The sequence below is a fragment of the Gekko japonicus genome, unplaced genomic scaffold, assembly GCF_001447785.1.
Source record: "Gekko japonicus isolate JY-2015 unplaced genomic scaffold, Gekko_japonicus_V1.1 scaffold566, whole genome shotgun sequence".
Lineage (NCBI taxonomy): Eukaryota > Metazoa > Chordata > Lepidosauria > Squamata > Gekkonidae > Gekko > Gekko japonicus.
In genome coordinates, this window is record NW_015165251.1 from 420,539 (window position 1) to 441,428 (window position 20,890).

Below are 20,890 nucleotides of genomic sequence, written 5' to 3' on the forward strand. Positions count from 1 at the left end.
GATCGCTCCAGCGTGCTCCCATTGCGTCAGTGATCCCTCGTTGAAGCGCACTGGAAACACACAGTGAAGACCCCCCCCCCCGATTCACCAGCAGTTGCGTCTGATCACGCAGTGGCGGGTCAAGTTACTACGGAGCAAATAGCCTCGCCTCCCCCCGCGTTATCTGGCAGGTGTGACCGCACTCTAACCATTACAACACATTGGATTTCTGTGAGTCAAACTGCAGCCTGAAGTCCTTTTGCTGGACTGCAGCCCTAACAAAGAGTGATTCAATAGGCAAGATTCTCTAGGTCTTTCCCACTGGAATGGAATCCTCTCCTAGAGAGAGGGGAATGAGATCTTGCCTCTGGTTTTACCATTTTACAGTTTGATTCTATGCATGTTTGTTTGGGAACAAGTCCCACAGAGTTCTATGGAGCTTACTCTTCAGTAGGTAACCTTGCATTGGATCACAGCCCTACATTTGCACCATCCTGACACTGGCTTTTGCTTGGTATTGGCAGGAACAGTCCCCACCTTGCCTGCCAGTTAGAGGGATGCAAACGTCTGTTGGAGCAAAGGTTGCAAACTTTGGCATCACACAAAGCACTTCTACAGGCAGAACAGGAAATGGAAAATTCCCTGCTCTGCTTAAGCAAGGCTACTTATTAATGCAATTAAATCAAGTCACTTCATATAGATCAGAGCCTGTTAAAAACATTTGGCACATGGAACACACATAGAGCAATTCATTGACTGGGAAGGGAGTTTTCAGGGGATGCCGTAATGCACAAAGGAGTGAAAAACCATTCAGTCTATCGTTATATATCTCTTTAATTAAAGGTTATGAATTTTTATTCCCAGAGCAGAGGTCATTTCATCTGTTAGTCATTCTCTTTGGCATGTATTCTGTCAGTCACTGCGGTGAAAAAAAATGACACAAGTGGCAATGGCAGACCATTGTAAAAGAGCCAGCCGAAATATGAGGTAATATAGATGATCCAAAGGGGCAATGGTGGTGTCACTGTGTTGCTTCTGCATAGTTAATCTAATCTGTCCCTAAAACAGTGATGTTCACTGGGGGCAGCCCCATACAAATCTACGTTCTACCAGTCTGTCTCTGTCAGCCTCACCTACCTCACAGGGTTGTTGTGAGAATAAAATGGAGGAGGGAAAAACCACACATTCTGCTTTTAACTCCAGGGAGGAGGCAGGCAAAAATGTAGTCGGCAGTCTGAAGGTCCGATGCATGTTGGGGGACAGGCAATCCGGTTTAAGGAACTACAGCAGGTCGGAACTCCAGCTTCTCCGAATCCACCACCTTTTCCGGGGTGTGCGCGTGAGGGCGAGTGTTAGGGAGTACCCTGCTCTCCTTTTGGTTTCCCTTTAAATGGAAGCCCTGCCCACTGAAATTGACACAGTCCTCCTTGGCTGGCCAATCGGAGTCTTGGCTGCGTGCTCTGTTTGTTACGAGTTTCACATTGCGAGAAGGCAGGAGAAGGGAGAGCGTGTGCGAGAGGGGAGGAGTGTGGCAGAGACCGGGGGGGAAGGGGAGGGGGCGACCGAGCAAGGGATCCGCGCGAGGGCTATGCCTGTGAGCAGTGGGGAGGAGCGGGGCAGAGATGGCATAAAAGTTGGAGCGTTCGGAGGAGCCGCGCTCTGGGCCTCCCTCCCGTTTGGAGAGCTTTCCCATCTTTTCGTGAACTCTTCTCGTACCAGGTGCCTTCTGTCCCCTTGCAGAAGAGAGTTCTGTCAGCCGTTAACGTAGTTTCCTCTGTAGCTCATAAAAGCCAGTTTTTGATCTCCGATTAAAAGTTTAAAAAGAGGGTTATTATTATTTTTTTTAAAAAACCCCAAACATATTGTAGGAGCAACAGAGGAGGAGGATTGAATTTCTGTGTAGCTCTTGGCTCTCTCCAGCTAAAAGCTGGACGTGCACCTACAGTTGCTGAATGCAAGCGATTCTGAGCTTCTCCAAGCGTGGCAGTAGCAGCTATCACAGATGTGAGTGTGTGCTTAACTCTTTCCTGGCTCCCTGGATTTGTACCATGCTCAAGATCCTTACCAAGAAGCTCAGGAATCAGAGTTTGAATGAGATCCAGCCCTTCAAGTTAAAGGTAAGGGAAGCCTCCCAGTTTAGCACTGTAATCCTTGCAATAAGGATTCAGTGGGCGCTAGTATAGTGGGGCTAGTAACTTTCCACTTGCATCCTGTTCATTGTGCGAGTTGAGTTTGAGCTGGTCTGTATACAGTCAGGCCTGTTTCTTTGAATGAGTACCGGGTCTCCTTTGTTGATGAAGGCCTACTTCTGCTTGGGTAGCCCAATCCTCACAGTGTGTATAGCTATGGATTAGTGCATGAAACTTTGCATTCTGTTTTGTTTTAAATTGAGATGGATCTTTGGATGGGTGTGTGCATGTGAAAATAATTTACTAGTATTCTGGCTTAAACAATACCTAGAACAAGCCACTACTAACTATTCAGCAGTCCAAAAGCTTTAGCCAATGGCTGCTCTTTGCTTAGAAGTAAGTGCCTTTGGAGTAGGATTTACTTCCAAGGAAAGGTACTTGCGATTGCACTGCAGGCCTGCAGTCTCATGCCCTCTTACTTAGGGGTAGGCTCTGTTGAACATGGTGTGACTGGTCTTCAAATGGGCACTTGTGTATGCGTAACTGCTGTGAACATTATAGCTGGATCTAAACCCTGGTGTTTAACCCATTTAGAGGTTTACTTGTTGCCATCTGGATTTTGTCAGCTGTAGTTTAAGCTCTTAAACAAAAGGCATGGGGCTCTAGATGCTGCAAGCCACAAATGGATAGCACGCCCCCCACCACCTGAAATTTAAAAATGGAGTGGGGGCAAGATGAGCCACAGCATAGTGCATATAGTCATATAGCCCCTCCTGACATCACTGTGAATCTAGAGTACTTTCTGAAATTGAGGAGTCCATGTGGAAGCCCAAAAACTTGTTATCTTACTCAGCAGAGGCGATCACTGCTTGTGACCATTTTGTGTAGTGAAAACCAGCAAAAATTTCTTCCTGCCTAAGCTTTTGTGACTCATTGCTCACTTCACCAGACGCATGCATGAAGTGTGCATCTATTAGGCAGAAGTATTTCTATTCAGAGCTGTAGATCAGAGGTGTCAAACTCATTTGCTACTGGGGCTGGATCTGACATAAATGTCAGTTTGTCGGGCCAGGCCACGTGTGCCATAAAATGTAATGTCAGGTACTGGGGATATAAACTTTATAAAGGAAATATGTAAGCCCAGTTAACAATATTATTTTTTACTCAAAATACAAATATTCTTAAAACATAAACCCTCTTACAGTATTTCCTTGCAGTATTTCCCCGATACTCACCCTCCCACTGCCTGTTACAGTTTAGCACTGGGACAGTATACAGGGACATAATGCACAGCCTCTGTCATCTGGCAGTAAAGGTAATCAGTTGTTCACGGGCCGAATAAGAGCCCTAGACGGGCTGGTTCTGGCCCACGGGCCATATGTTTGACACTCCTGCTATAGACAGAAAGGGAGATGTTACAAAATTGGTTTATAGCATTATCCAATCGAAATCAGTCATCAGACTATTTGAAGTGGATGAGGAGGAAGGAAGGGTAGGAAAAAAATGAACACTAAGCAGGATTTTTATGCTTGCATATCATAGTAGCTTTGTTCTCTTAATAGAGCAAGAACAAATTCTTCTTGAGAGGCTGGTGACTTAAAGCTTCCCTGGTTCTTCTGTGCTCCAATTCACTTCTTGGTTAAAGAAAAACTCATGCCTTTTTATGAGCAAATATCTCTCTCTGCAGATCCAGCTGTGGAATGGTTAGTTCATTTGTAGATATACCAACTTCCTTCACTTACTATATAAAGGCCTGCAGCCTTGAAATTTATAATAAGCACAGTTTTGAAATCTTTGGTGCAAGATCAGATTGTGAAACATTTGTTGACTCCAGTTTAGTAGCTGTTAATAATACCTTTGGACACTTAAGTATATTGATTGATACAGTTAAGAGTTTTGACCATCGCACTTAGCATCAAAACCCATATATTTTCCCAGTGAGACAAACAGCTGCTCTGCAGGGATATTTCAAGGAAAATAGTAGCGTGGGGGGGGACTTCACTCTCTCCCTCACACAATGGTCTCAGTGCAAATCAGGCCCCCACACGCCTGCTTTTAAAAAAATCTGCTGGGGAATGCCATTCTTGGAATGGAACACTATTCATGGAACCTCTAGCATCGTTGGGTTTGGCCCCAGGAAGCAGTATGGAGAGTGTGCTAATGCAGATAGGGGCAGACAGACTCAGGTTGCAGTGGCTGGCAAAATAAATAGGATGCAATTGGAAAAACTTTGCTGACCCCTGACCCCCCCCCCACACACACACCTGTGTTTCCAAGTACCATGCTGATTTGATGGTTTTCTGTTACATGGAAGAAAGTTACTTGCTGTTTTTAAAACAGAATGCTGGATTGGGAACACCCCTGCAATAAGAGCTGCATCTCTCTCTTCCCTTGCCCCCCTCTCCCCCCCAGTGCTGTGATCTATCCACCAAGAAGACTCCTGAGTGGCTGTATAATGTGCTGTTGCACTCCTTCTAGGGGCTTTGCAGGATGCACGCCCCATTACTACCCCACTTGGCACGAGGATGGATCTAGGTTGGCACAGGACATTTTCCCCTCTAAGCATCTAACTTAACGAACAACCATTTGCTCTTGTAGTTTATAGAAACTGTGCTGAATTGTGCACTGGCAACAGAAGAGGTTGTTGTCCATTGTGTTTGCATAACAAACTGTGGATTCACAGAGTCTGTTGTACAGGAGGGTATAAATAGACATTTTTGCTGTGAATCCAGGAGCAATATTAACAACAAAGCTCAAAGGTTGTGCGGCGTGTATGTGTGTGTTGGTCGCCCTTACATAATCTTGGCTAATAGTTTCTTTATCTTGGCTAATAGTTACTTTAATGTTCCACGAATTTGTGAAGTCTTCCTCTCTCTCTCTTTTTTTAAAAAATATTTTTTATGTTCTTGACTGCTAGCACATTCTGCAGTGAGTCCCACAGATAAATGTTCTGTTGCTCATATCTAGGAAATCCCATGTAAGAGACTGTCTTCTACTGAAGGAACTTACCGAAGGCTGCAGCCTGTGGACTGGGAAACCTGACGCAAAGTTTGGCTCACCTTCCTTTAGTGTCCTTGGATAAGGCACTCTCTCTCTCAGCCTCTACCTGCAATAGGGAAGGTGATACAGGATTATTGTAAGGATTGCATCGCATAGCTGAAGTGCTTTGTGTGTAATGAAGTGTTTTATAGAGTAGTGGCTTGCACTCTTACCAGTTCTGTAGCCTTTATTGCATTGTTATACAGTTTTAAGTGTGGTGGCACTTTGTCTATCAAAAATGCGAGGCGGCTCTGCCTGAAAGAGGGCCGAGCTCTTCTTCATCTGACTTAATTGGGCCAAGAGATGGAAATACAACCAGTTTCTGTGCCTCTCCCAGTATGCATAACACAGGAACACACAACACTCTTTGTGTTGACAGTTATGCTGAGGATCAGTGATCCAGCCTACTGATTTACGATCACAATGCCCAACCGGCTTGTAGGGAAGAGGTGGTACGAGCCACGTTGGGGAGCTTCTCGCAAGTGGCTTACGATGTGGAGTTCTAGTCATGCATGTGCAGTAGAAACGGCCACTTGTGTATGTGGTTGCATCTGTGGAGGGAGCCCCCAGAAAAGTGAGGGTATAAAACTGTCTTCCCAGTATTAAGTGCACAGTGTCATTGCCTTAGACGTTTCCATAGTGCTCTGGTGGGGAAACTAAATGCTGGAAGAAACTTGGAGAATTTTTCAGCTTTGAGCTGGCCAAAAATGAGAGGTTGGTGCTGGAAACATCCTAGCCTTCTAGCTACAGCAGAAGTTTACTCTGTAAACAAATGCATCCTCGTCTGCCTGCTGAGACCCAGCCAGCATTTCTTGGAATCTGGTAAACAGTAGCAAGGTATTCTTGATCTAGCATGTGGATGCAAAGTTCCAAGCACCCAGAAGCACCCTTGTAGCATCTCTCTGTGCCTCCCCACTCCCAGTAAGTGTAGAAATGCATCCAGGCATTTCTGAAGGCTTTGAATACTAAGGTTTGGATGCTTCTGCATGCAGGAGATATCTATATCTGTATCTGTATAGCTATCTCTATATATCTCAGTGATCTCTTGCTTAGAAAACACTTTCTTCAGTGTCTTGGTTTGCCCTTAGTGAAGCTGCTGCAGACACTTTGGCTTCATATAAGTTTAATTACTGTGGTTTCTCCCAGGGGGCTCCTAGGACTTGTAAGGAAGAGGGTGCTGAGAATTCTCTAGGATGTTTAGGAATATCGTATTTGCAGCAAACATACTGTGTTGGACATCCATACTCAGCCATGAGTGAAACCTCTGATCTGTTTGTCTGTGAGCTGTTGAACAGCTTTGCAGCTGGGCTATAGCTGTGGTGGTTGAATTTCATTTCCTTGTCTTGTGAAGGCTTTTATATCTGTGTAGTAGGCAAGGCGATTCTTTTCAAAATCATTGATAGTTGGACAGGTCATCAAACTGTGCCTCCTGCAAGGCTATGCAAAAATGATTGTGCATGAAATAGCGCTAGTAACACTGTAAAGGTAAAGGTTCCCTTGCTTGAAAGCCAGTCGAATCCGACTCTAGAGTTGCGGTGCTCATCTCCGTTTCAAAGCCAAAGAGCCAGCGCTGTCCGAAGACGTTTCCGTGGTCATGTGGCCGGCATGACTAAACACCAAGGTGCACGGAACGCTGTTACCTTCCCACCGAAGTGGTACCTATTTATCTACTTGCAATTTCTTGCTTTCGAACTGCTAGGTTGGCAGGAGCTGGAACTAGAGACGGGAGCTCACTCCATCATGCGGCACCCGGGTCTCGAACTGCTGAACTACTGGCCTTTCACAGCCTGCAGTTCAACGTCTTAACCACTTGAGCCACCGCAGCTCCCTAGTAACACTGTAGTAAACACCAAAAAGTTAGGCATTTTAAAAAAAAATACAGTGTAGCTTTCTGACTGATTTTCTCTCTGTTGATATGGTTGGTTGCCAAGTGGTGTGCAGTAGGTCTGTGGGTGAGTGGAAAAAGTAGGACTTCTATCAGACTGTTTGAGGACTTGCATGCATGTAACACTGCTGTACAGGCTCAGACTGCTCACAAACAGCCAAACTGATCGATGAAAAATCAGCTCCCTGTCAAGATCTTACTTCTGAAGCATGTAGTATCATAGTCCAGGACACCTGGCTGGAGTTTTCTTTTGAAAGGACAAGCTGAGTGCTCTGTCTTCACTGCACAGCGTGTCTGTTCTTTCTCTGACAGTGACACTTTGAGGTTCCAGATGAGATGCCAAACCTACTGAAGGCTCAGATCCCTCAGGCACAGAAGGGGGCCTTCTCAGAGTTGCCGGCAGGTCAGTTGGCCACCTTTCATTCTGAAGTCATCACCATTTGGTCTCAGTGTGGTCAGCTGGCGGGGTTTACCCTTGATGCAGGCTTGCTGTTTCCTGTTCCATGCCTCTCTGCTTAGCAGCAAGTACATTGCGGGTGCTCTCCAAGGGTGCGTGGCCCAACTGTGCCTTCCAAGAGCTGGCAACCCTAGGCATTTCTTTCTTCTATCTCCCAGCCCTTATGCGGGGAAACCAACCACGGGAGCCCCAGTCCTGGCTCTTTGGTCTCAGTGGGCTTCCTCAGTCCTGCTGATGAAGACAGTTTTTCTCTCTCTGAGGAGTACATGACACTTCTGTCGTCTCTGGTCAAAGTCTTTCCGTTGCAGCATTTCAGCAATGGTTAGTCACATGCTACTGGGAGGCTCTCAAACCGGTGATTAATATTAAGATGATATTTGAGAATCCAGGATGTGGTCGGAGATGAACTCTGAACATGGCTGAGGGTGGGGAGTGAATTGTTTTCTTTTGTGGATTTTTATTTTATGCTGTCTCTCTGTCTCAAAACACACATGCCACATAGTGTGCTTGGGATTACTTAATGCAAATGTTCTGATGTCTGATTTAAAATGCCAACCCTTGGTCTAGCTCTCCACAGGAATCTGTTGGCCAAGACTGCACCGACCAGCTGTAGCCTACCCCTTTTTGCATAATTATGTCACATGCTGTTTTTTTTAAAAAAACAAAAACAAATCAGTGCTGTGGTGGTTGCTGCCTCATGTGTAGCCCTGTCTGCTTTTGCAATCAAAAGTACTGCCCACGTAGTTAAGATGCATTCTACACATGACATCCAGATTGTCTATTTGAATGCCATCTCTCAGAGGTGCCCCTTTTTAACCATTTGTTCATGGCAGATTTATTGCATTTGTTCTTTCGTTCCTTTGGGAAGGAGACACATGTAAAATTATTGTGTGATTGGTTAAAGTTTGATTTTAGAGGTATTTTTAGTTCTGTCCATGCTCTGAGTCAGGGGAAAAAAGAACTTCCCATAAGAGCAGTAACAAAGATAATTGGGATTCTTCAGTGCAGAAGGGAGAAGGTATGAGAAGAGCTTTGGCAGTTCCATGTGTTTATGCCGTCAACCTGATTACTTCACACGTACCACTGTTATGCATGTAGTGTAGTGTGCCAACTGAAATGACGAGAAAGAGAGCTGAAAATTGTGTTAACATTATTCTCCTTTTATAGGACTGTAGACTTTTATTTGATTTCAGAATAGAAGCTATCTTGGAAAATATGCAGGCTCTGTTATGGTAGCCATGATAAAAGTGGTATATCTGTATAAGAAAGAATAAGGTTTAAAGAATGAGAACATGTATAATTCTACTTCTGTGGCTTAAAGTAAAAGAGTCATTTGAGAAAGCTAAAATAAGTTCCAAGTAAAATGAAGATAGAGGCAACCTATATATCTAGAAGTTGTGACCACTTTGGCTTCTACGATTGACCACCATTTATTGGGCTGGATCCAGACTATACTGGCAACTTCTACCAATTCCCAATTCTTGCTGCAGACCCCACTCATATCATTCCTCAGGGTCTTCTATCCCCCCGGAGCTGCATGGGGATAGGCAGAGAAGTCCTGTTGTGCTGTTGGAAAACCGATTATGAGAAGGAACACATGGGCTGTAATTATGTACTTGTTTCAAATTACAGCTGTATTGGTATACAGCTTGCTTTAACTGGTGTACCTGTGGGTGGCACAGGCATTTTTCTTCTTGCAGACACTCCATCTTGCCAAGGTCACTTAGAGGACTGTACAGATGGACAGCAAACTACTCAGAAGCAGAAAAAGTGTCACTGTAAACTGAGCCTCATGGGTACAAATGTAGTGTGAATGATGGGGCTTGGCATCTACCAGGGTATATCTTCCATGATTTCAGTGGAAAAGGAAAAAGAAAAGTGCTGTCAGTCTCTGAAGGCATGGTGTCTGGAGGCAAGTAAAAATTGAATCAGCCGCATCTTCCAGGGCAGAGAGTTCTAAAGGTTGGGTATGGGGATGCCAAGCCACAAGTTGGCATCCCTGGGAGCTTTAGAGGTGGATCCAGAGACAGAAAGTATGTTGCAGAATGAATGATGTCTCACCTGGCCCAAAACCTGAATGTGATGTGAGTCGGAAACAGCCAGAGCATTGCCTTTTGCACTTATAATACATCCAGGTTTCTGGCTGGATATGGCATCATACAATGTATAATGTCATTTCCATTTCCAGACCTTTCTCCAACTGTTCAAGAGAACAAGGGTGGTCCTGGACCCTTCAGCAGCAGCCTTGATAGTAGAAGAGGACACCAGCCTACTCTAGTCGGCACAGCTGAAAAGGCCCTGTCTGAATAGAAATCCTCAGTACATATAGGGATTTTTTCCCAAATGCTGTTTTCTCCCTCAGCAGAACTGGTTTTCACCCATCTGCCTCTGTATGGTCTGTACAAGATGTTCTGACTAGTGGAACCTGTGTGCTCTCACTGCCTTCGATCCCCTATAGTTACCACCTGAACATGTAGATCCTGTTATACAGTAAAAGATCTGAAGCAGCAGCTGAAATACTTTTTCTCTGCTTCTGGGACTCCTTATGCAATCCCACCAATTTTTTGGAATAACAGTACCGTCGAAACGTTTTTGTGTGTGTGAAGAAATAAATTATGGTATTGTGGGAAGAGTGCTAAATTTGTCCTTTTCAGCATATGATCATGAGCACAGCAAGCAGTGCTTGGAATACAGATTTACACTGGAAGCATCCTCTGGTGGCTTGTAAATAGTCTAGTCTGGGCAGCCACCTTTGCTCTAATTGCTTTTGCAATTCTGGTCAGAGCTAGTGCAGCTTCATTGTAGACTTGGGGGTGGGTGGGCTTGGAAACTTTACAGATTTGCCTCTCCATCATCCTTTTTTTTCAATAGATCAATAGGTACGCTCTTTCTGAAAGTTTTGCCATCTGTGAAAAATGTGTGACTCCTTCCCTGAAGCCTTGAGCCAAGTACATTATGTGAGTCTTCACTGTTGTGTGATCTGTGCTCCATACTTTTCAAATGGGTCCCCCACTTTGACGACTGGGTGGGTTTCCATTTATTCATTTTGTAATTTTCAAGTGAATTTTATTAACTTGGACAAATCTTCCCATTGCGTAAGTGCATTGTTCTGGTCTTTCATATTGTGTTGCTTACCCTGGCATCCTTGAAAATCCCATCTGAGCATTTTACTTCATTTCAGTGTCTCGCGTTAACTACAACTTAGTAAAGTTTCCAGTCTGGTATCCTTTGGCCTTTCTTTCTACATAGAAACTTTTAACATCGAACAATGGATTACAAAGCAAAGCTGGACATTTATTGGGGGGGGGGACCACCTGTTTACTTGTAGTTCAAATAAACCTGTTTACTTCTCAGTCAAGCAAAAAGGGAACAACTACAACTGAAATCAAAACCAGGAAACAAAGAATAGCAGAAAAAATACCACATATGAATACAAAATGCTTAACATATAGTGTAAAAAGACCTGAAATGTATTCCTGACCTTATGTATTTATCACCCCCCAAATCCTGTGTACATTTCAGAAGCAGGAATAATAAAAAATAGTGTACATGGATAAATATAAAATACCCCTTTATTTAAAAAGCATGAATAAAAGACCAGATGTGTTTCAACGATAGTCTTCCTCAGTGGTCATAAAATAAACATCACAAAAAAAATGTAAATTTAACTATTGGTGAATCACATCTGGCCTTTATTCATGCTTTGTAAATAAAGGGAGATTTTGTATTTATACATGTACACTGTTTTTATTGTTCCTGCTTTTGAAATGTACACAGGTTTTTTGTGGGTGACGAGGAATTCATAAGGTCAGGAATAAGTTTCAGAGTCTTCTAATGACACTTCTACAGAACTTTTTAAAAGGCCCTTTTCTGTGGGTAGTTCATCAGTGATCTCTAGGACAGTTGACCAAAGCAACATGACGAAGGCCTGTCATTTGGGATCTAGACTTTGTGCACTGTGAGATGCCCCTCTGGGTGCTGTGTTTTTTACTCGTCGTTCTCCCCCCCGGGAAGGTTCCTTGAACACTTTAACTTTAAGGCAGCTCTATGTGTTTCTGAGTACATCGCTTAGGAACGGGATTCCCACTCAATGTTCTGTGTAATAGTCCAACGTGAGTTCTCAGTTCCCATGTGTGTGGTGCTTGGTTTGGGTTGCAGCTGTGGCACATGTGTAGTAATGTCTTCAGCCTTCCATCTGCCTCATTTGCCTGAATTGAAATAATCCCAGGAGAGGGTGTGTGCTATTTGGCCTGTTGGGGAAAACAGAGTTCTGGGGTCTTCTGTTCTTGAGCATTATAGTATTGGCTAGTACTGGGGAGGGAAATACAAAGACTTCGTTTAAAAATATCAAAATATTTTTAATGTTGAAACGTTGTCCTAAAAATTATTCCATCTGTGTCCTTTGGGGAACAGGGAGAATATGGAAAATGAGGACAGCAGAAGCTCTCTGAGAACAAAGGCCCTGAATTTCTTTATAAGTAACACAGTGGTGGCTCAAGAATGCACATTGACTTGACACTGGCACACAAAAATCCAGACTGCCGAGAAAACTTTTTAGCAGCAAGGCCTATTGTGCTGTCTTGCTTCTCCCAGAGGAAATACTGAGAGATGGAAAGGATGATCTAATACAGAAGTTGGCAACTTCAGAAAGGCTGCAGGGCTGCAAGGAATGTATGATTTGCAAATGTCTTCCACTGCGGTCTTCTTTGTGCACACCTCCAGATATTGTTCCCTTAGTTTTTACATATTGTTTATCTTCCAGAATGGTTAACACTAAAATATTATCCAGAAATGGTTAAAAACATACCCACGGTTTATGGTATTAGAAGACAATAATGAATCTTGGTCTTCATTTTCTTCTGTCTTCTGAGTCTTGGGCACATGTTACTACCAAACTTTCTTTGCTCCTTGACCACTATGCTGAACTGTGCCTCCTTTAATTAATTTATAAATGGGTTGCCAGAGAACTTCTTGGGCATTACTTGGGGCCAAGCCACACAATACTGGAGAGCCAGTTTGGTGTAGTGGTTAAGTGTGCGGACTCTAATTTGGGAAAACCGGGTTTGATTCCCCACTCCTCCACTTGCACCTGCTGATGTGACCTTGGGTCAGTCACAAGCTCTGTCAGAGCTGTCCTTGAAAAAGAGCAGGTTGTGTCAGAGCTCTCTCAGCCCCACCTACCTCACAGGGTGTCTGTTGTGGGGAGGGGAAGGGAAAGGAGTTTGTAAGCCGCTCTGAGACTCCAAGTGAAGGGCGGGGTATAAATCTAATCTCTTCTTCTTCTTCTTCTACTAGGGGACCTGAGGCAGGATCCTCAGATGTGTATTTATCTGTAAAAACATAGCCTTGTTGAGGGGGGGGAGAAGCTTCATGGTGGTATTGAGTGTGTGTGTGTGTGTGAAAGCCCTCCAGGCTCTTTAGATGCTGGGCAGTGGAGCAAAAAGTAGAATAACTCTCCCCTCTCCTTGAGTTTAAAGCCACACAAAAATGTAGCTGTTATGGCAATAGATTTGTGTGTTTAGGAGGCTGATGAGTGCTTGAGCTTTGTGGCTGGAGGGAGAGGTCCACCAGTGGCTACTAACCATGGTGAGTAAAGGGGACCTCAATATTCAGAGGCAGTAAACCGCTAAATACCAGTACTAGGGCCCAGCATCAGGAGAAGGCCTTGCCCTGTAGGCCCTGTTTGTTAGCCCTCCAAGGCAACTGGTTGGCTGCTGTGTGACACAGGATGCTGGACTGGATGGACCACTGGTCTTATCTGACAGGGCTGCTAGTATTATTTTTATGTCTTGGTAGGCAAGAATTGAGATTGTTAACTAGGTATACTAATAATTTCCTTTCAACAGAGATGATACTGTAAGGGTTGGGTGACAGCATTAAGCACACATGAATTAGTGTTGCAAGATAGTCATTGGGGTAAGAGGGAAAGCAGAAGAAAAAAATATCTCTGACCCTCCCGCCGTGGCTGTAGCAGCAGCGTTATATAGCCTTCCCTTAATGTCCACATATGTAAAGAAAGTGAGGTAGTCCTCCTCTGCCTCTCTTTGCCATGCTTCAGTTGCTGGTTGCACAGCCACCAGAACCTAGGAGGAGATAGGGTTAGCTCAGCCTCAAGGTGGGGTCTGGAATCCTCCCAGAACTACCGTTGATCTCCAGACTACAGGGACTGGTTCCCCTGGAGGTTCCCATCTCCACTAAGCTTTCTTCCCTGCCCGAGCACTGCCCCCAAATCTCCAGCAAATTCTCCAGCTACAGTTGGCAGTCCTGCTAGGAGCAGCCCGCAGCACCTAGAGAGAAGCAGGCAAGTGAGCAGTAGTGGCAATGGTAGTGCTGCCAACTCTGGGCTGAGAAATGCCTGGAGATTTTGGGGGTGGATCCTGGAGAGGGTGGGGTTTGGGGAGGGGAGGGACCTCCAAAGCAGCCATTTTCTCTAGAGAAACTGATCTGTATAGTTGGAGATCAGTAGTAACAAGAAGGGGAACCTGTGATACTCGCGGGGAGGGGAGAAGCTCCATGAGAGGAGAAGGAAGCAGCTACAGGTGAGCCTTCCCCCCTGCCCCCGGCATCCACGGCGAGGCCCGCACTCCTCCAAGCCTTCTCCCTCCCCCCCCCCAACACTGGCAGCGAGGCCTGAACTTGGCCCACCAAGCTTTCTCCCTCCCTCCCTCCCCCACCCGGCGGCAGTGGCAAGGCCTGGCCGGCCCACCAAGTCCCCCCCCGCAGCGGCAGCGAGGCCTGAGCTTGGCCCGCCAAACTTTCTCTCCCCCCCGGGCGGTGGTGAGGGCTGAGCAGCTTACAGCTGCCAGCTGGCCAAGCCTTCTCCCTCCCTGGTGGCGGCAGTGGCGAAGCCATTCTCAGAGCGTTCCTTGTGCCTGCGCAGGGAATGCTCCTTTACTTTTGGGAGGATTTAAGTATCCCCCCTTATAGGGTTTTTTTTTAGTTTTTAGATTTTTCTGCACATCTGGGGATTACCCCAAATGTGCAGGAAAATCTCCCTGCCCCCCAGGTACCCCCGATGTGCGGATTTAGATAACCGCACACAGGGGGCACAGTTGGGAATTAGATATATAGATTCTGGGAGATCTCCAGTCGAGGCCCCACCTGAAGGTTGGCAGCCCTGGGTAACAGCTACTCCCACAGAGCAGCTGTGGAGAATGTCTTTTTTAAGGGGGGGGTGTTTTTCATCTCAGGAATGTAGAGTGTGAAGAGGAGGGGCTCCTGCTGCAGCTCCAAAGTTACACAAATAACTCCCCCACCCCCAGGCTGTCTTGGCTCAGGAAAATGGCATGGGAGGGCAAGGCCAGAGCACCTCCTCTCATCATGCTGCAGTCCCAAGCCGAACTGGGCCCTTGCAGATGTTAAAAGTGATGTTCCCCACAGCTGCTAGGTGGCTGTCAACAAGTGAGTGACAAAGGTGAAGCAGCCAATGTCCAGAGGGAGACATGGCTGGGTAAGCAAGTAAACAGTTAAAGTAGCTATTCCCAGTTGCCACTGCTTACTTCCTCATTTGTCTGAGTCACTGAGCTGCAAGGGAATCTGGGAGCAGTCACTTGTTTGGTTTGGTTGTGTGTGTGTTTTTCTGGGGCAGCCTTTAGTTTAGATGCCCATTCAGTTGTTTGAGCCTGGAGCAGTTAGTGATGCTCCAAAGAGGTAGCAGCAGCCATTACCTCATGCACCCTTGGGCACTTGATAAGAGGTCCTGCCTTTTGTGTGTGTGTGTGTGGAGAGGTAGAAGGTGCCCTTACCTGTGGCTGGGTGGGAAGGTTACATGGTGATTTCCCCCCCCCCCCAGCAAAAAAAATCAGGAACTGGCCTTGTTTGCACTGGTGGAGAGGTTTCTAAGAAGAGAGGACTAGTTTATTCTCTACTGCCAGTACTTTGGCTATATATTGGGTTTTGGGCAGCACTGGAATAGATTCAGAGAAGGCCTACAAAAAAGACAGAGGATTTACAAGGCAAATAAGAAGAGAGGTTGCAAGAACAGTTTTTAATTCAACAAAGGGAAAGTGGGTATAGATAGAAACCAGCTCTTCTTTTTCTTCGTACGGTAACTGTAGGAGGATATTTGGATGGGGTGGGAGGGGAATCAAAGGAGCAATTTCTTACCTCATCTCTGGGTTGAAGAAGAAATAAACAGGTTAAATATTCAGGAAAACTCTCCACCAGCATGAGCCAGTTATGACAGACATATGTTTGTTTTCTGAGGAAGTCTTCCAGGATAGATTTTTGGAAGATCTTCTTGAAAGCTGTGTCGAGCAGGTTCTCTGGAGTGGTAGCATAGAAATTTCCTGAACAAAGATTTGACTGGTTATCCTATCAGGAATGCTTCAGATATGCATTGTACAGGCTGACTCATTCAGTATTCTTGGTGTGATTTGTGGATCTGTATGCTCATTTTGAGGGGTGGGTTGATGTGCAGGGCAATGTGATGTGTGTTGTAGGGAGGAGAGGGTTCTGGTTTCGTATTAAATGACTTACCGTGTGCTTCTTTCCTACAGATTTCCTACCCCCCAAGTGATGAGGAAGACAGTGATGATTCTGAGGGAGAGAACCAGGAACTTGCTCAGATTGACAGAGGTAAACTGTTGTGATGATGTGGAAGGCTATGGGGGCTGGGCCTAGACCCTTGGGACTCTCATCATTCTTAATCCCAAATGCCGCTGTACAAGTTCCCTAAATGCAATGGGACAACTACTCAGTAATGTAACCCCCTGCTTGTTTGTTCTTTATCTTATTTCTGATGGCCTCTCCAAAAATTGTTGTACACAAACATCTTCACTCCCTCGACAGTGAAAATTAGACCAGAACTGTGGCTGATCAGTCTATATCCCACTCTTTTTTTCCAAGGGATTTAGAGTGGCATACATTTGAAAAGGATAAATATGAAATAGAGTAACTTTTCATCTCTGAGGCAGCTTAACCTGAGAGGTGGTGGTTGTGTGGCCCAAGGGCACCATGTGGTTTTACAGCTGGGCAAGACTTTCAGATGAGCTTTCCAACAGACTGGGAATCTGTAGGTATTGGTCAGTATTAAATTTAGGTGTTTCTGCCTGTGGGATGCTTTACAAGCTGCATGGAGATTCCCTTCCGTTGAGGGGGTAATATGCAATATATTATTTATTAAAGCTAAGTTTACAAAGGAATTAGCTTATCTTCTGCCATGGGTCCAAGTGTTGGTTACCAGTATTGGGAGAGGCTTCCTATTGCATACCTGGGTATAAAACACATTCACTCAAGGTGCCCATCATGTGTTATGGAATACATGTTTCCTGCACCATGATCAGTTTCTGTGCAGAAGGAAGGATTGCATGATGAGACTTTGTTGTTGTTCAGTCGCACAGTCGAGTCCGACTCTTTGCGACCCCATGGACCAGCTCCCACCAGGCCCTCCTGTCTTCCGCTGTCCTCTGAAGTTGGCTCAATTTCTTGTTCGTTGCGTCGCTGACACTGTCCAACCATCTCATCCTTTGCCGTCCCCGTCTTCTTTGACCTTCAATCTTTCCCAGCATCAGGGTCTTCTCCAGTGAGTGCTCCCATCTCATTTGGTGGCCAAAGTATTCGAGCTTCAGTTTCATTATCTGGCCTTCCAGGGAACAGTCAGGGTTGATTTCTTTTAGGATTGACTGATTTGATCTTCTTGCAGTCCAAGGGACTCTCAAGAGTCTTCTCCAGCACCATAGTTCAAAAGAATCTATTCTTCGGCGCTCGGCCTTCCTTATAGTCCAACTCTCGCAGCCATACATGACTACTAGGAATACCATTGCTTTGACCATGCGGACTTTTGTTGACAGGGAGATGTCTCTACTTTTTATCATGCTGTTTAGATTCGCCATCGCTTTCCTTCCAAGTAGCAGGCGTCTTTTAATTTCATGGCTGCTGTCACAGTCTGCGGTGATCTGGGATCCCAGGAACGTGAAGTCTGTCACCACTTCCACGACTTCCCCTTCTATTTGCCAAGGAGTGATGGGGCCGGATGCCATGATCTTAGTTTTTTTGATGTTGAGCTTCAAGCCCAGTTTTGCGCTCTCCTCTTTTACTCTGAGCAGAAGGCTCTTTAGGTCCTCTTCACTTTCTGCCATTAGAGTGGTAATGGCACTCTTTGTAGTGTTCTGTATTTCAAATACAGGGAAAGGTGCGAAACATAAGTTCCTCACTTGAGCCACTATTAAAAAATCAATGCAAATTTCTTCTAACAAAGCTTCATTTCTGTAACTGTATTTATGCAAAGTTGGGAAATGTTGCAAATTCATTGAGTTTGCATAATTCTAGCTTTGGATGCTGCATTACCAATACATGTCAAAGTCTTGGGAAACCTTGGGGGTGAAAGAACAGAGGCCTTGTGTTGGGGGAAGAAGAGAGCTGCTCTTAGCTTTCTCTTGTCAGCAAATACCGGTATAACATGAAGTAACTTGATCTGCCTGGTGATTCTTTCTTTTGGTACTTCATCTCTAGTCCGCTTTTCTTGTAAAGACTCAAGGCAACGACAATAGTCAGGTCTTCTTTTAAAGAAGACTACAGGATCCTGTGCTGAAGAACTGAAAGATTTGCGGTCGTCTTCTGTATGCATGATGCATTGTATTTGGAATACGGCATAAAGTGGAAGGTTAATGGGAAGGGTTGTAGCTCACTGGTAGAGCTGTGCATGTAGAAGATCTCAAGTACTCATGGAGCTGCCTTGTATTGAGTTGGACCATTGATCTTTTCACAGTCATTTCTGGCAGCTGCTTTCCAGGGTTTCAGGAAAGAGAACTTTCATATCTCCTACTACCTAAGCTTTTTAAATGGAGATGCTGAAGACTGAACCTGAGATCATCTGCTCAGCCACTGAACCACCAACCCTCCCCATCAATTCCTGGCATCTTTATTTGTTTATGTATTTATTTATACTTTAGATTTAGAAATTGCCCAATCCCTTTATCTTTAATTAGAGAATGTAAGATGGCAGATCTGGGACTTTGACCTGAGACCTTGAAATCACTGGTGGTTGGTGTAGATGGTCCTAGGCTAAATGGCCCGTGGTCTGATTTTGTTTCTGGATTCTTCATATGACCTACTTCTCATGCTGAGATTTTTATAGTCTTAATTTATATTTCGAATACCTGAAAATATAATGTGGAAATCTGGAGGCATTTGAAGTTTGAAGTTATTTCCTGCTTCAGTTTTTCATTGCTTCTCGCCCAGCCCTTCAGTTCTCTGGACATGTGTGAGTGAGTTTCAGGAATGTATTCATGCTAAGTGTCATGAGAGAATAAGTGGTACGGTAGTTCTACAAGTATCTAAGTTCAGAGAGCAATGATTGTGAAGTACCTAATAAGCAGAAGGAAGACAGAAGAGAAACTGGAACCGTGTAGTTTGTGTACAATGACAAATTTGATGTTTCTTTTACATTTTCTCAGAGAGAAGACGGAATTGCACCTTGACTCCCTTGGCAAACAATCAACTGCAGAACCAAGAAAATCAGTGCTGCAAAATGCGGGCCCACTTTCCTACAGGCCTTGATCGTCACAGCTCTGAAGAGGAGCTGGAACGAATCAGCCGCGAGTTTGCAGCTGAGAAACGGAAGTGGTCACAAGTCAACAGACTTGCCTGCTGTGGTGACAACTACAATACTTCCTCTAGTGATGAGGAAGTGAAGAACTTGTGTGGCATGTCCTTCCGACCTGTTGTAGAGGCAGCGGATGGCTTCCATGCAAGCTCTAGTCCAGTGCTCTTCAGTGCCTCGCCTCCTAAGAGACTCCAGTCTTTTGGACGAACCCCAACATCCCGGCCTTTAATCTTCACAAGTGTTGGAGACAGCTTTGAGCAAGTGATGCCTTGTAAACGACACCGGCAAGGCTATGGAGACAAGGTCAGTAGGCCCAGCCTTGACCTGGAAAAAATGCAGCAGGTAAGATGTTTTGTTCATGACTTGCTGTGTGTTGTCTGCACTGAAGCTGACCTTGCAGATGTTTCAAGAATCTCTTGTCAGCTTTGGACTGATAAGGAATGGGGCACAGCTGGAACTGATTTGGCTGTCCTGAGCTTGCTGGTCCTAAGAACATAAGAGACGCCGATGCTGGATCAGGCCAAACACCCATCCAGTTCAACACTCTGTCACACAGTGGCCAAAAATACACAGTGGCCAAAAATACACAGTGACCATCAGGAGGTCTACCAGTGGGGCCAGGACATTAGAAGCCCTCCCACTGTTGACCCCCCCCCAAGCACCAAGAAGACAGAGAATCACTTGCCCCAGAGTCCCTATCTATAGTCGCCGCCACCACTTCCTGTGGCAGTGAATTCCATGTGTTAATCACTCTTTGGGTGAAGAAGTACTTCCTTTTATCCATTCTAACCCAACCGCTCAGCAATTTCCTTGAGTGCCCACAAGTTCTTGTATTGTGAGAAAGGGAGAAAAGTACCTCTTTCTCTACCTGCTCTATCCCATGCATAATCTTATAAACCTCAATCATGTCACCCCTCAGTTGTCGTTTCTCCAAGCTAAAGAGCCCTAAGTGCTTTAACCTTTCCTCATAGGGAAAGTGTTCCAACCCTTTTATCATTCTAGTTGCCCTTTTCTGCACTTTTTCCAAAACTATAATATCCATTTTAAGGTGTGGTGACCAGAACTGCACACAGTATTCCAAATGAGGTCTCACCATTGATTTATATAGGGGCATTATTATATTGGCTGATCTGTTTTCAATACCCTTCCTAATAATCCCCAGCATAGCATTGGCCTTCTTTATTGCAGTCACACACTGTCTCGACATTTTCAGTGAGTTATCTACTACAACTCCAAGATCTCTCTCTTGATCTGTCTCTGCCAGTTCAGACCCCATCAATGTGTATTTATATTTAGGATTTTTGGCTCCAATGTGCATCACCTTGCACTTGGCCACATTGAACCCCATTTGCCATGTTGACGCCCACTCGCCCATCTTTGACAGATCCCTTTGGAGTGCCTCACAATCCTCACTGGTTTTCACCACCCTGAACAACTTCGTATCATCCGCAAATTTAGCCACTTCACTGCTTACTCCCATCTCCAAATCATTAATGAACAAGTTAAAAAGCAGTGGACCAAGTACTGATCCCTGTGGTACCCCACTGCTTACCACCCTCCACTGGGAAAATTGCCCATTTATACTCACTCTCTGTTTTCTATTAATTAGCCAGTTTTTGATCCATAAAAGGACTTGTCCTTTTATCCCATGATTTTTGAGCTTACTTATGAGCCTTTGATGAGGAACTTTATCAAAAGCTTTCTGGAAGTCAAGGTAAACAATATCTATTGGATCCCCCTTGTCCACATGTTTGTTCACCCCCTCAAAGAACACTAACAGGTTAGTGGGACAAGATCTTCCCATACAGAACCCATGCCTCAACATGTTTTGTTCATCTATGTGCCTACTAATTCTT

The 20,890-nt window shown here is 45.0% G+C and overlaps 1 protein-coding gene across 3 annotated transcripts in view; it reads left to right on the plus strand.

Moving 5' to 3' along the window:
- The first annotated feature begins 1,537 nt into the window (after positions 1-1,537).
- The window catches only part of LOC107109495, a 73,760-nt gene continuing 54,407 nt past the window's right edge, over positions 1,538-20,890 (plus strand). For all 3 annotated transcript variants that reach the window (XM_015410140.1, XM_015410142.1, XM_015410141.1), the window contains exons 1-3: positions 1,538-2,096; positions 15,988-16,066; positions 18,886-19,376. In XM_015410140.1, the coding sequence (XP_015265626.1) occupies positions 1,932-2,096; positions 15,988-16,066; positions 18,886-19,376 (735 nt within the window). In that variant the 5' untranslated portion in view covers positions 1,538-1,931. The remainder of the gene's footprint in view (positions 2,097-15,987; positions 16,067-18,885; positions 19,377-20,890) is intronic.